Source organism: Sitophilus oryzae, unplaced genomic scaffold, assembly GCF_002938485.1.
Source record: "Sitophilus oryzae breed Bouriz unplaced genomic scaffold, Soryzae_2.0 scaffold_302_pilon_pilon, whole genome shotgun sequence".
In the NCBI taxonomy this organism is placed as follows: domain Eukaryota; kingdom Metazoa; phylum Arthropoda; class Insecta; order Coleoptera; family Curculionidae; genus Sitophilus; species Sitophilus oryzae.
In genome coordinates, this window is record NW_022146866.1 from 2,595,189 (window position 1) to 2,610,079 (window position 14,891).

Sequence of the window (14,891 nt, forward strand, 5' to 3'; positions counted from 1 at the left end):
TTAAATTGTAGCTCTAATAGTCCTTCAACGAACCCAAAACTTACAATTTGTAAAAATCTAATCGTTTAGCTACAATACTCCCTGTCGTATGTGGTGAACAACCCTGTATAGATAAAATCTACATAATATGATAAAATTAATTATGCAAAACTCTCTTCAAGTATTTATTAAAATAAACCTCCTTTGAGTAATGTGCTTTATGAAGTGCCTTTTTATGCTGGAAATATTTTATTATATGACGAGAATACCTACCTCACCTAGAATAATGTTGCAACTCATAGAATAAATAAATACAAATACACTGATTATTTTAAAAGGAAGTACTGAAAATGTACGATCAAAGGTAATGACACTTAAAAGGTTACAAAACTTTTTGTCAACAAGCTAAACCTTAACTTTTAATTAGAAACATATACAGTAAAAGATGTTTTATATTATAAGGTAATTTTCAAGTTAAGGTTAAAATAGTATTTTCTTGCAGAAGTACTATTTAGATTAATTTATGTAAATATTTACTTCTTGCTTATTATATTTAACCTTTAGTAGTTAGTTATTGAGGAAGGAAGCATACTGAAGCAAACAAGAGATTAGTGGTTTTTATATTTAAAAAAAAATAATAATCTCACCAACAGATTTCAAACACATTCCAGTAATAACATTTATGAATCATATACCGTATGATCGAAAAAAAACAGCGTCCAGTTGACTTGGCGAAAAAATCGTCCGATTTAAAGGGTCTTTGGAGCGTAAGAACTCGGGCCCTATGTGAGCCAGGGGACTGAAACTCGAAATGTAGATTTTTCATGATATTTTGACGACGTTTCGTGCACTACAAAACCCTATCATTAACGAATCAAATCAAAAAATCGTCCGATTTAAATGAAATTTGGAATGTCATAGATTAGACCAAGGCTAACTTGACCGTGTACGATACGTGTCACTGTGACAGTTAGTTTTGACGTAAGAAACGTCAAAAGTTGTCGGTGGAAAGGATGGCGACCAAATTTGGTGGGTAGGCTATGTGAGCGACGGTGCACACGGCCCCACCACAGGTCCCACCCTGCAAAGTTGATAGATACTTAAATTTCACATCTAATCACAATATAAGCGTAAAGGTGTATATATATAATAAAATATATAATATAACCTTATATTTTATATAACACCTTATATAAAATATAAGGTGTTATAAAAAGTTTATATAATAGGGCAAAAATAATATGTACAGTGTGTCCCATTTTGGTTGAAATCATAGGGTATCTCCGTTATTAGTGAAGATAGAAGGGTGCGGTTTGCACAAACCTGTCCCACTTTTTCGTCAAACGGAAGATGCTGCAAACAAAATTTTCATAGCCCTCTTCATTTCTGAGCTACAGGGTCTTTTCAAAAATTTTGCAATTTGGGACACCCCCTGTATCTCTGTTATTGTTAAAGGTATCGAGAAGGCGAAAACTGCTTATTATAGAACTTTTTACGTAGAATACAGTAGCGTAGTCTGTTTTTCTACCAAAAAAATATTTTTGAAAATATGAACTAATGTTATGTTTTTTCAAATGGAACACCCTGTATATTTATAAATCATATGATCTGTCTTGCTACGAGCTTCTTAAAAATATATATCACTCTATATTTATTTTCACTATTTACTGCAATATTTAAAATATATCATTTTCTTATTAGTAGGCCGTGATAAATAACAAAAAATCAAAATGATATTTACTAAAATAGTCATACACATATCAACATTTATTTGGGATTGATATATTTTACCTCGTATTTTACTTTTGAAATAACTGTTACCACTGAAACTGTGAATATATTTTTCTTTTTTTTATAACGGGATGGGTTTGCAAATATCTAAATCTTGAATTATTAAAGCATTTTTCAGGTGTTCGACATTGTTGTGGTGCCCACGATATATTTCGTATTTCAAAAATCCCCAAAATCAGAAATCGAGAACGGCGAAATCCGGGAATGGCGGAGGCTATCAATATGCGTTCATTGGTTCCAATTCATTGATTTGAAAAATAATAATTTAACAGTATTCTAATATTTCCATAATTATGAGGGGGAATGTTCCCCATCTTGCTGAAAGTATATTTCACGTAAATTAGCTAAAGAAATCTCTAAAATTTCCGATACGATAGATTATTCTTACGTATACACGTATTCCAAGATTTACATAGCGGTAGAGAGTTAAGTTTCCCTAATATATAAAGAATTTATTAGCGGCTCCCAAAATAAAACAAGAGACAGATAACAGTATACTTTTAATAATTCTTTAGTTTCTTTTATTATCAATCATGGCCTACTAATAAATATGATCTTTTAATAAAAACTTTTAAATATTGCAGTAAATAGTGAAAATAAATATAGAGTGATATATATTTTTGAGAAGCTTATGGCAAGACAGATCATATGATTTATAAATATACAGGGTGTTCTATTTAAAAAAAAAAACAAAACTTTAGTTCATATTTTCAAAAATATTTTTTTGGTAGAAAAACAGACTACGCCACTGATTTCTACGTGAAAAGTTCTACAATAAACAGTTTTCACCTTCTCGATAGCTTTAATAATAACAGAGATACAGGAGGTGTCCCAAATTGCAAAATTTTCAAAAAGACCCTGTAGCTCGGAAACGAAGAGGGCTATGAAAATTTTGATTACGGCATCTTCCGTTTGACAAAAAAGTGAGACAGGTTTGTGCAAACCGCACCCTTCTATCTTCACTAATAACGGAGATACCGTATGATTTCAACCAAAATGGGACACCCTGTACAGACGACATTTCACTTAACAAAGATATAAACCACATAAAAAATTCATTAATAAAAAACGACTATCCACCATATTTTATTGACAAAACATTAAACGAAATACAAACCCCAAATCATAGACACAAAGATAACAATACACAATATATACAACTTACAATTCCATACATACGAGGCGTTTCGGAAAAAATAAGAAGGATAGGAAAACAATATAACATACAAACATCTTTCAAAACACAAAATACACTTAGATCAATTTTATCACATACTAAACCAATGAATACAGAACAACAAACAAAAAATGTAATATACCAAATACCCTGCGAATGCGATAAATTTTACATTGGTGAAACATCTAGACCTTTAAATGTTAGAATTAAAGAACATAAAGATTATTTAAGGAAGGGAGATTTTCACAAATCTAAGATTTGTCAGCATTCATGGGACACAGGGCACAGAATAAATTTTAATAACGCCAAAATTATAATGAAAGAAGCGATAGCCTCTAGAAGAAAAATAAAAGAGGCTTTTTTAATTCAATCTAATAAAACTAAATGTATTGCTCATGCATCTGTAGATGTTAGTAATGTATGGCAATCGCTTCTTTGATTTTAAAGAACATTACATAAATAAACATAACATAGGTGAAATTTAAAAATAATCATACATAAAGTTTGGGCTTTTTGGTTTTACCTTATTAAGTAATTATCAGGTAGTAATTGTTAATTTTGAAGTTTAACTTAATATAATGTCATTTTAACAGAACGTCAACGATTTCTTGTAGACGTATCTGTTTTAAAAAGTAATGTGTTCTCGAATAGTTCAATTTAAATATTTTAAATAGTTTTTTTCTTGATTCTTTATATTTTTTTGCTTCCGACGACGGAAAGAGAAAACTTTCCGAAACCTTAAGCATTTTTTTCTTTGTTAGGCAAATTTTTATTACTGTAAACGCAACTTCTGACAAGCAACGTCCGTTTAGGTTTAACGCCAGAAGTGTTTACAAAAAATAACTATTTTATTTTGTAGATTTTTCTTGCAGTGCAGTGGCGAAAAACCCATAAGGATTTTTTTGGATAGATGAATCCGCCACATAGGTATAGACATTTTTATTTTTTGAAACCTTGCCGAAATGTCTAGAATTTACCAAAAAGTTATGTCAATGGTATACGATTAATGGTCTTTCTTACTTTTTTAACAATATTTATACTCAAAACTTGTTAAAATAAAACAAACTATTTTCAACAAAACCAAAAACAATTTTTTCAAAACATGAGTCAACAATAAGTAAACATAAAATACTTAAACACGTTTATCGCTTCCACAAAATATTTCTTTCACATAAATATTTCTTCGACTTCTTTTCTGTATCGAGTGGGAGTAGCGAAAGACACAGATTAACAATTTTTTAAAGCATTGCTTTGTGGCGATACACAAACATTTTTTAGACATTTTCAATACGCGAAAAGAGGACAGTGAGATCAAAAAGAGGACTGTCCTCTGGAATAGAGGACGGTTGGCTATGACTAAGTTTGATATGACTTTTCGTTTACATCTTCATCAGGGTGGAACTAAGGATTGGATACTGAAGAAAAATGTGGGTAGATATCGGCATAATTAGAGACATTTTACGACGTTTAGAACCGATGCCTCTAAATGGACGAAATCATCAAGATTTTTCTCAATTATGGGTCGATTGGAACCAAACTGGGTATATGTATAGAGGTACCCGAATGGAGTCCTCAGATGGACAGACGGGCAGACGGACAGACAGAGAGACGGAAGCAATAAGAAGTTTCACTTCAAATATGCGCATATAGTGCACATACAATTTTTTCCTAATTATTTTTTCTCTTTTAAGTAATTTTACACAACGTTTCAAATGTGAACTGAACTAAATCCTAAAATTACTGGGCTTGTATCTATACTATGACAAATTATTCAGCAGAGGCGGAGTTGGTGAAGCGTCAAAGTGTGATTTAATTATTGCCTCGCACGTGTCTCGCGCTCGTCTCGTTAAGTTTGTACGCACCTTTAATTGCCCTTAGTCAAATAAAATTGTTAGAAGCACTTCTCATTGAATAGTTAGATAGAGTTCTATAAATTAACAGGAAAAATATCTTGCAATAATGACGCATTAATACAAATGTGCCGATTAGGAGAAAATTAAAAGGTTGAATATAAAATGATTATTTAATTTTTCTTAAAAACAAGCTTCTGTTTAAATACTCTATTGAAGTAAATAAACTTTAAATTAAATTAAAATAAATATATAAAAGTTCGTTGCGAAATTGATTTGTGTAGATAAACAAGAATACAATATGAAACACCTAAGTAATTCTACGAAAAAGATAATATTTTATACAATAGTTATATACCTATCACACTAATATTAAAAATTGGCGCCGGGAGGCACGTATAGGCGCCCATACTAAAATATGTTAATAAAAAGTTGGTAGGCAGTTCTTTTAGTTTCGAAGTAAAGGAATTTTTCCAATTTTGGTCCGCGGTTATTTCCCCTATCAGCCACCTGGGGTCGCCTCCGATGGGAGTTTGGAGTTATCCACACGGATTTTCTCAAAAACGGACTAGGGAAACACGGAATATCTCAAAAACTGCGACTTTGACTGATTTTGATGTTATTACAAATTTTGTTGTAAATATTATTCCTAATCTTAAATTGAAAACCGCGTTTCGCTAGCTACTGTAATTTTGGAGTTACGATTTTTTAAAATAACCTCCTCCCATTTATGTAAAGTTTCGGTAAACTTCGTCTTCATTCTTTGATAGATTGTTACTCATAGAATTCTAATTAATGTAATGTTTTTTGATGTTTTAAAATGCTAAAGAAGCACAACATTTATTTCGTTCAATGCTACTATAAAAATATGATACTTTAACAACAGCAAAGAATATGACATTAATCAAAATTAATAATAAACATCTATCAAAGAATCAAAATCGAATTAATATTACCATAGAAACGCATTTTAATTTTCAGGACTTCAGGAAATAATTCAACCATATTTTCATGATTTTCTTAATTTACTCTAAAACTGCATGGAAATTTGGAAAAGGATAAACGATATTAACCATTTTAGAACAAGCAAAATTTTTTATGAAGAATGCATTTCCTAAAAATGTCAATTAGAAAAAAAAAATTCCTCTTGTAAAGACAATCCGGGGACATGCTGTATTTGTATAGATTGACAATTTTTTTTCTTTTCGAGTGACTGAAAAATTTGGTAACTTAGTATACTAACACTGTTATAAAGTCTTTTTTTCTGTTAGAAACATATTTTCATTAGCACACACGCCCAGACAATTTTTATAATAGATCTGTAAAATTTATTAAAAAAATTGCGAAATGTTATAAAAAATAAAACCAAAGCACAGACTATAGACTCCACTGAATACCACCTGACTATTTAAATAAACTAAGGAATGATTAACAACAAGTAAATATAAAAATTAAACTATAATTATCTACAAACCTCTCGAGATTGATTCTGTAATCAGATATCCTTCACTGAAATATGTTCCTAATGTTATCTATGAAATTTTTCGTGATAAACTTGTTAAATTGAAAAGACAAATAAGTGAATACCAGTTAATTTAAATTTCAGTTTTAAGTAAAAAACTGAGACGTTAGACGGCTTCTGTGTTACGTGTGATATAAGTGCGCGAGGAAAAATAAATTATGGGTAAGTTACATTGCCGTATAATAATTATTATTATTTATTGTAATTTACACATAAAAAAGCTTTAAAACATAATTTTATATACAGGGTGGCATTTTGTGGATATAAAACTACTAGGTATTTTTGAAATGAAATTAATTTAAACAGAGCATAAAATTTAACAACTAAAATAGGTATAGATGTTTTTAAGAACCGTTATTACAATTTAAATTACACCCACCGACACGAAAGACGGGCATCTTCAAATTTTGATGTATATTTTTTAATGTACCTATAAAGTTTAATATACCGGGTGCGTCTCAAAAGTGACTCACCCCTATAACCAAAACACGAGATTTGGTATGTTAGTATATGATATAAATTAGGATTGATTGACGTATTCAATTGTTTTACAGGAAATGACTACAACTTTTGATTTTTGCCCCCTCAGCATTTTTATACTTTATTCGATAGAAAATGACACTCTGAATATAATGACATATCATATGTTAACTTAAAAGAAAATCGTATTTTAGATTTCAATCTAGAGTGCCATGGCTGTCTTAAAAACAATAATTTTTAATCAAGGAGTCTTGGAAAATTGGCCCTGGTTGATTAGAAGATGCCCAAATCGTATTTTTAATCATATGTTAATTTTTTTCAAATGAAACAATCGTGGCTCATGAGCATATTTGGAAAAAGCATTTTTTACGAATAATTTGGTGCTACACACTTGATATTTTGAGTGTCATTTTCTATCAAATAGAGTAAAAAAAAATACCAAGGCTGCCATTTGAAAATTAAAAGTTGTAATCATTTCCGGTGAAACAGGAAGTGACCGAAAAGAATTGAATACGTCAATCAATCTTAATTTATGTCATATACTAACATACTAAATCTCGTTTTTTTATCTGAAAAAATCAAAAAGTTATAGAGGTGAGCCTCTTTTGAGACGCACTCAACTAAGAGAACTTTGAGAAGCAGTTCAACTAACTTTTTTGTAGGTGATCATTTCAATTCAGAAAAAAATAACCATCCTTTCCAAGCCACATAAATTTTTGTAAACAAAAATAAATGTGACATCGAATTTGACAACAACAAAATCACATTTTTACTGGTATTTTAATTGTAAGCTTTCTCTGGACCGTATTATAAACTTTACTAACATGATGCAGATCTTTTTGCAAATAATATTTAAATGCCTATTCTAAATAAAACGAAATTCTAGACGAATTAGAATTAGAATTAGAATAAGTGGGAGGGGGGTTAATCTCTGCGACCTTAGAGGTCTATTGTGTCCCCCTTTCTTGAGTTATAACTCATCATACAGTCACAGGACTTCCTACAGAGACCCGTGTCCCTCACAGTCGGGGAGCTACGACCCAGGCCGGGTAGACGAAACGGTAGCTTGTGTCGCCTGTTGGGTTTAGAGGTAGGAGGTAGGCTCCCGACCCTTGGAGGAGGTGGTAGCTTGTATGCCACTTGCGGAGGATGGTCTCACGCAAGTGTCAGCCACCTCTCCTGTAGTTCTCTTTGGGTTTGGCCCCTTGGAACTTTCATTGTTACTGTTCCCAGTGTCGCTAGGGGGTTTCCCCACAGCTTCACCGGTGCTGTTTTTATTACTATTATTACCAGATCTCATAGTGTTCCTATGAGTCGCTAGTGACAGTCGGTCCACTTCTACAGAGCGCCGCATGTAGAAGTAAGGGGTAAAATACAATGGGGTGCCCCCCGGTACCCCAAGGTTGAAGCTGTCCGTAGCCCTGCCCGGTATCGTTATATGTCTTGGTGCAATTCCTTGGCCATGACACTACAGTCAGGGACAAGACGATGAGTGAGATGCTTCTTAGACCAAGCCAAGTGCTAGAGGGGATTCCCCCCAGCACCTGACCAGGAGCTTCCCCACCAACGACAAGGTCTTGCATCTCCTAGGGGAAGTTCTAGACGAAAGTACAACTTTAACGCCTCTTCAAAAAAGTCTAATACAACTTTTGCATAAAATCATCTAGAAAGATAGTATTTTACCTTTTCAAAATTTGTCCCGTGTTCCGATCTTTGAATAAGAAGACTAAGGAAGGAGCATAATGCTATCCATGTATTCATGCATGGTGGGCGGAAAAAGGACTCTAGGGTGAGGATCCTTGACAGTTCTGTTTGACGATTCATTTGACACATTTGAATTTGATTTGAAATTTTGTGGATTTGTCAGCCTTTACGGAGCTTATTTTATGTTATTTATTATTTATTCTACAACTGATAGTTGTATAAAGTTAGTAAATCTAGATGGACATTGTGGCAGAACTTAAATTAACAGTGACACTATCGCGATTTATCGAAAAAGACTCTAAAATAGTTGGTTGTGTAGCGTGCGGTAGATCTCGGCAAAAATCGAGTGAAATAATGGAACAACTTTTCGCTAGTAAGTGACTATATAATATACACATACGTGTAGTAAACCGATCATTTATGAAATCCACTTAAATTAACTAATTATATATTTTTTCTTGCAGTTTTGCTTTTATTTACTACTTGTCAAAGATTAGATGTTAAAGAATTTAGATACGTCAATTTGACTTACCTGCTTCAGTAGCGTATCGGATGTTTGTGTTAATAAATAATTATTAAAACTTATCTATTTTTATTATAATAATATGTTTTTATAACAATTTTAATAACTACCAACATTTATTCACAACGTAAAATAAATAAAAAATTATTGGGTCTACCCCACGTCTACCCTACATCATAGTTTTACATTTTTTAAATAAAATTAGAACGGCACTGATAAACAGGAATTTAAGTCGGCCATATTTGAGTCCCATCGCGGAGGACCTAAGATTTTTGATATACTCCTTCCTTATTCAAAAGTTCCGATGCACACGCATATGTCCCCTAACTACACGGTATTACATAGGTAAGAACCTAAATATTCTGTCCAACGACCTGAAACTGTCAATGATTGTTATTTTGTTTCACAGGCTGTCAGAATTTTCTGTCATTTTTTGGGTATCGTTGTCGAAATCTTCCGTGACTTGTTTGGTAGACAAGTGACTTGGTATATGCAACACTCGTGTAAATTTTGTTTTCTTTAAATTGTGCATTCATTTAATGGTCTTTTGTTTTAGAATTATTAATAGGCAATAAACCAAGGCTGTTTCTTATCTTATGATATAATAAAATTGTAATTTTTTCTGGCGCCAGATTTTCACCGGTTATGTGACGTTTCGTATTTACTATTTGTTGATAATAAGTTTTACGTCATACGTTACCTGCTTGCATCTCTATTATTGTATATTAATATTTTTTAAAAGATAAGTAAAAAACACAAGAAGCCCTAAAGCTTCATTCAGAATCTCGCAATTAGTAGAATAAATTAGTGGTTTCAATTAGCATTGAAGTTTGTTCCTCTAATTTGAATGTAAGCATTCAGAACGTCAAAATTAGTGTTAGGAATTTTCAATTAGTGGAAAAAGTTAACAAACTTTTGACTTTTCCACTAATTATATTTCAAAATTTCCGAGGAATGTCATTTTGGCGTTTGATTTTATCATTCGTCAAGTTAAATTATTGTTGTTAGAAAACAAAATTATATTGTTTTATAAGCTAAATATTAGGCTTTCTCTAAGGATACAACTGATTACTGCAAGCTGTTGCTAGTATATTCTATTAATTTTAATTGTGTCTTTTAGCCATCATTGTGAATGATCGTAAACTAAAACGTATAAAGTGTAATTGAAACCATTAATTTAATCCACTAATTGCGAGGTTCTGAATGAAGCTCAAGAGTCCATTTCACTAGACCGAAAAAGTAGCAAAATAAGGGTTCGGCATTTAACGTTTTATGTTAAACTGGCTAGGTATTTTTACACAAATGAAGAAGGAAATTAAAGATAAAGGATTGTACTGTATCCGTATTGTAGCACATTTTTAGACAACTTCTATATCTTTAAGATTTTGATGGTCAATCATCAACAAAATATTTCTTATGTTTGGACTAAATTTTATCGAAAATAAAGACATAATTTAAAATTTCGTTACAATACGGAAATAGATTGAAGTTTTGTGATTACAGTGATATATAATTTATACGGTTTTGTAACAAATTGCTCGCTATTTTATGGCAAATGCTGAAGCTCTGCAATTCAGCTCTGCTGTTTCATGCATAAATTAGGTTATAAATATGAACATAAAATACAACAAAATATAATTGGACGTTACTTTAGGGATTATCAGTGAGACGTATTCTATTCGGACAACGGGTAGACGTCGGGCTAGTTCAAGTATATGTACGTCGTGCAAGCCAACGTGGGAACGACGTTGGGAAATTAATAAAAATGGTACGTTGTTATTTTGTACGTCGACAGATCGTTGGATTTACCGAATCGGATCCAACGACGTCGCTTTTAATAGGAAAGCGACGTCACCGGTCGTATCACCAGCACCCGACCAAAATTTGCACAAAGTCTGACGTCGCTTCAGATTTAGTTCGAAGTCAGATAGATGCTACTTGGGGAGGGGTTTCTCAAATCTCAAATTCCAAGAGGGTGAAAACGCCCCTCAAACATACATATATTTGTTATTTAAAAAACGGTTAGTCTTTCGGGAAAACGCTTGGACACGCATAATTTATTTTGTTTTTTTTACATATTTAATTTTTTTTTAAAAAATCACACAGGGTGTTCTAAAAAGTTGGGTAATTGATTAACCATGATTCTGCTTAAACTGCTTGACGTAAAAAACTTATTTTTGGCAAACGAATTTTTCGAAAGCCAAAATTACAACGAGATAAAACTATCCCTCAAATATTACCAAGTTATATACATAATGCTTTGTATACCGAACGGCTCTAGTATAGCAAGCTGTACCTTGCTACTCCCAAGGCGTTAAACGCTATATACGGGAGCTATTATTATTATTATATAATAATATCGCCATATTGTTTTTTCTCATGCTGACATAAATGTGAGAAAATTTTATCGTTTGTATGTTAATGGAAATTCTTGCTTTGCTTTATTATCACCATTACAAATGATTTTTTTGACGCGAACGAAGTCGCGGGTACACGCTAGCATAATATTATATTTCCTTCGGACACAAACCCGCTTTACCCGAGAGCGACCCAAAAGTACAGCGTAATAGACTCTTAAAGCTCCATTGGTATAGGGAGGTAATATTTGAATAGAAAATTAATAAAAAAAAATCTTTGTAAGGCAAACGACGGGCGCATTCTTAAATATAGTACAAATAAGTCGATATATTTTGCGAGTCCTAGAATCCGATTGGCTGATTTCGAAATATCTGAATTAGAACGTGCAAAAAGTCAAAGCACTTAATGTTTTTAATTACATTTTCGGCTAAAAAGTGCCGAATTATTTAATAAATCCCCAGAACGAATCACGCTCGCTTCCAATGCGTTTGGTTTCGACATCTCTACCCAATCTACACTACTTAAAAAGTACCATTATATTTTTTAAGGTCGGCAGTACCGATTGGTTCAATACAGTGTTGTCGGTGGTATTGTTTTGAGTTAAAGTACATATGGGTACGCGAGTATAGGGGAATTTAAAATAGTATATTGTAAAAGTAACCACCCTTGGGTTATACAGGGTGGTCCGAACTGTATTCCGGAAATTTCGGCAGCATCTTCTGCAGATAAAAATAAGTAAAAAATTTCGTATAAATGCATGTCCAAAAATGCTTCGTTTCGAAGATACAGGGTATAGAAGTTTTATTTTTATTTCGATTTTTTCTAAATAATTTCTGAAGTAATGTCAATATTTAGATGAAAACGATGAAAATTGGTGTCTGAGAGTTTTTTGACATGAAAAATTTGAATTTGATGTCAATATGACTCCTATTTGTAGGGGGCGCCACCTACATGTGTTTTAACTGTTTTGAAGAGAAATAACTTTTTGTCCGTACCTGTATAAAACTTTCTAAGGCTGTATTCCATTGCAAAACCAGACGAACCAGACCGGTAAACTACGGTCAAGAGCGGTTCCTGAAAAACATCGGTTTGATACGGAACGGTTTGGTAAAATACTGGAAACGTCAAATGTTGACGTTTTCTAAATTTCAATACCTCTCTTATAAAATTTATCTTTTATGCATTTGTAATGTACCTATTATCTGCTTTTACGTTTGCTTCTTCTTTTCAATGGAGTTTAATATTGAAAAGTACTTTATTAGTAAACTGTAAAACTTGTTAGACAAGCTCAAGTGAAGCTTTGCAGGTCCAATATTAAAACAGATCAAAAATAAATAAACAAATGTAATCAATATTTATATTTTTATAGCTTATAAAACATTCACGATTACTTGTTGTCTTGTTTTTCATATTTTTTTTAAATGTTCCTGACTTTAAGAAACAATGGATGCATGATAAGTTTAAATGGTCCTAAAAAGTCATTCTATTTAGCTAATGAAATTTATTTACCTTTACTGCCCACCTCCATTGCTTTTGGATGTAAATACAAAAGATTATTACAAATTTTAGAAATTAAATGAGAATTTCACTCGAACTTCCAATATTTCCTTGATTTCTGTCACAAAAATGTCATTGATTGACAAACAAAACCAGAAAAACCAGCCTTCTCGCGCTAGTTAGTTTGATGACAGTTATAACCGAATTTTTCAGGAACCGTGTTCTGTAATAAGAAAACTTTCAGGAAACTAATAGAAATGGAACATAAAACCTCAGTGAAAAAATGTAAATATCTGTGATTTTTTGCGTAAAAAATGTCTCTTGGTAAAAATCACTACGAGCAACCGTTCTCAAGATATTTCGAATGGAAATAGTCAATACATGTCATTATTGACAAAAAATAAACACGTTGAGTATATAGAGAGTTATTTTTGACTAAAATAATAAATTTGGAAAATTTGTATTTTCTTCAATTAATCATAAACTTTTCTGCAAAAAATAATGATAAAACAGTTTCTGTTGAACTTTTCGCACAAAAACATTTCAAATTAATGATTTCAGTCTAATTACTATTTATAGTTAACATTATTTAACTTATGTCAATGATGATATAGGTATTGATAATTTTGATTCCAAATATTATCATTACTTGTAGCGATTTTTACCAAGAGACCTTTTTTACGTAAAAAACGTCGTAAATTTATATATTTTTTGCTCACTAGTTTTATACAGGTACTTACGAAAAGTAATTACTCTTCAAACCAGTTAGAAAATATGTAGGTGGCGCCCTCTACAAGTAGCAGTCATATTGGCACCAAAATCAAGTTTTTCATGTCAAAAAATCCCCAGACACCAATTTTTATCCAAATATTGGCGTTTTCATTCGAAAACTTGTACACCCTGCATCTCCGAAACTAAGCATTTTAGGACATACATTTATACGAACTTTTTTGCTTATTTTTATCTGAAGAATATGATGACAAAGTTTCAGGAATACAGTTCGAACCACTCTGTATATTTACACCCTATCAGAAGTTACTTTATAGATTTTTTATAGTCCATACAGTATATTTACTGATCTATTGTGCTTCTCAGTTATATCCATTTCAAAACGTATATCTTGGAGACTGAACCTTCCATATACCTTTTTTAATCGCCTATGTATAAAAAATAAGGAGAGTAGTACTCCACCTTATATACTAATGTCATATATTAGCAGTACCAGCACTCCACAGTACTAAGTTTGTGTGATTTCATTAGTTTTCTACTTTTGGCAACGCACGACATTCACACTGCATCGATAACTTGTCGTAACGACAAAATAGAGACTCTTTGAACTTTACTAACTCGGGACGGGACCACAAATTACCTATAACAGATGCGAAAGAAAGCGACTGCATCGGAAACCGTTCGGCAAGCCCGACACGCCTTTTGAGTGGTGTAAATACACCAGTCGTTTAGTCCGGAAACCCATGCTGTGTCGTATTCGCTTGCTGGAGTGACATAGTGCGTGGTTATATGTTTCTTTTTAAAAACGCGTGTAGGATTTTTGTTGAACTTTTGAACTGTTATTTCTAAGTTTTGGTAATTTGTATATCTTATTTAAAATGGGATACAAATGTGTTTATTTATAAGGAAAAATAAGATATTTATAGTATAAAAAATTAATTTATTTAACAAAATTTAATTAACAATGTGACAAAATTGTTACCTTTCTATTGGTTCTATCGGACTTTTTTCGACTATATAAATATTTATTTGTAAACTTTAATACATCAAATATTTTCAATCTAATAAATCATTTAATGATGTAAATAAGAGGAAATTTCTCACATGGGTGGTCAAATTCTATAGTTTTCATTATATCAAACAGCCGATAGAACCAATAGAAAAGTAACTATTTTGTCACATCTTTAATTAAATTTTGTTAAATAAATTAATTTTTTATACTATAAATATCTTTTTTTTCCTAATCTCCTACGAACTGATATAATATGACCAGTAATCTAT

At 31.9% G+C, this 14,891-nt stretch overlaps 1 protein-coding gene across 2 annotated transcripts in view; it reads left to right on the plus strand.

Moving 5' to 3' along the window:
- Window positions 1-6,344: 6,344 nt before the first annotated feature.
- Window positions 6,345-14,891, plus strand: part of LOC115884560 (aquaporin AQPAe.a) — a 167,253-nt gene continuing 158,706 nt past the window's right edge. The window contains exon 1 of one of the 2 annotated variants that reach the window (XM_030903179.1): window positions 6,345-6,481. In XM_030903179.1, coding sequence (XP_030759039.1) covers window positions 6,478-6,481 — 4 coding nt within the window. In that variant the 5' untranslated portion in view covers window positions 6,345-6,477. The remainder of the gene's footprint in view (window positions 6,482-14,891) is intronic. The other variant, XM_030903181.1, reaches the window with a different exon arrangement.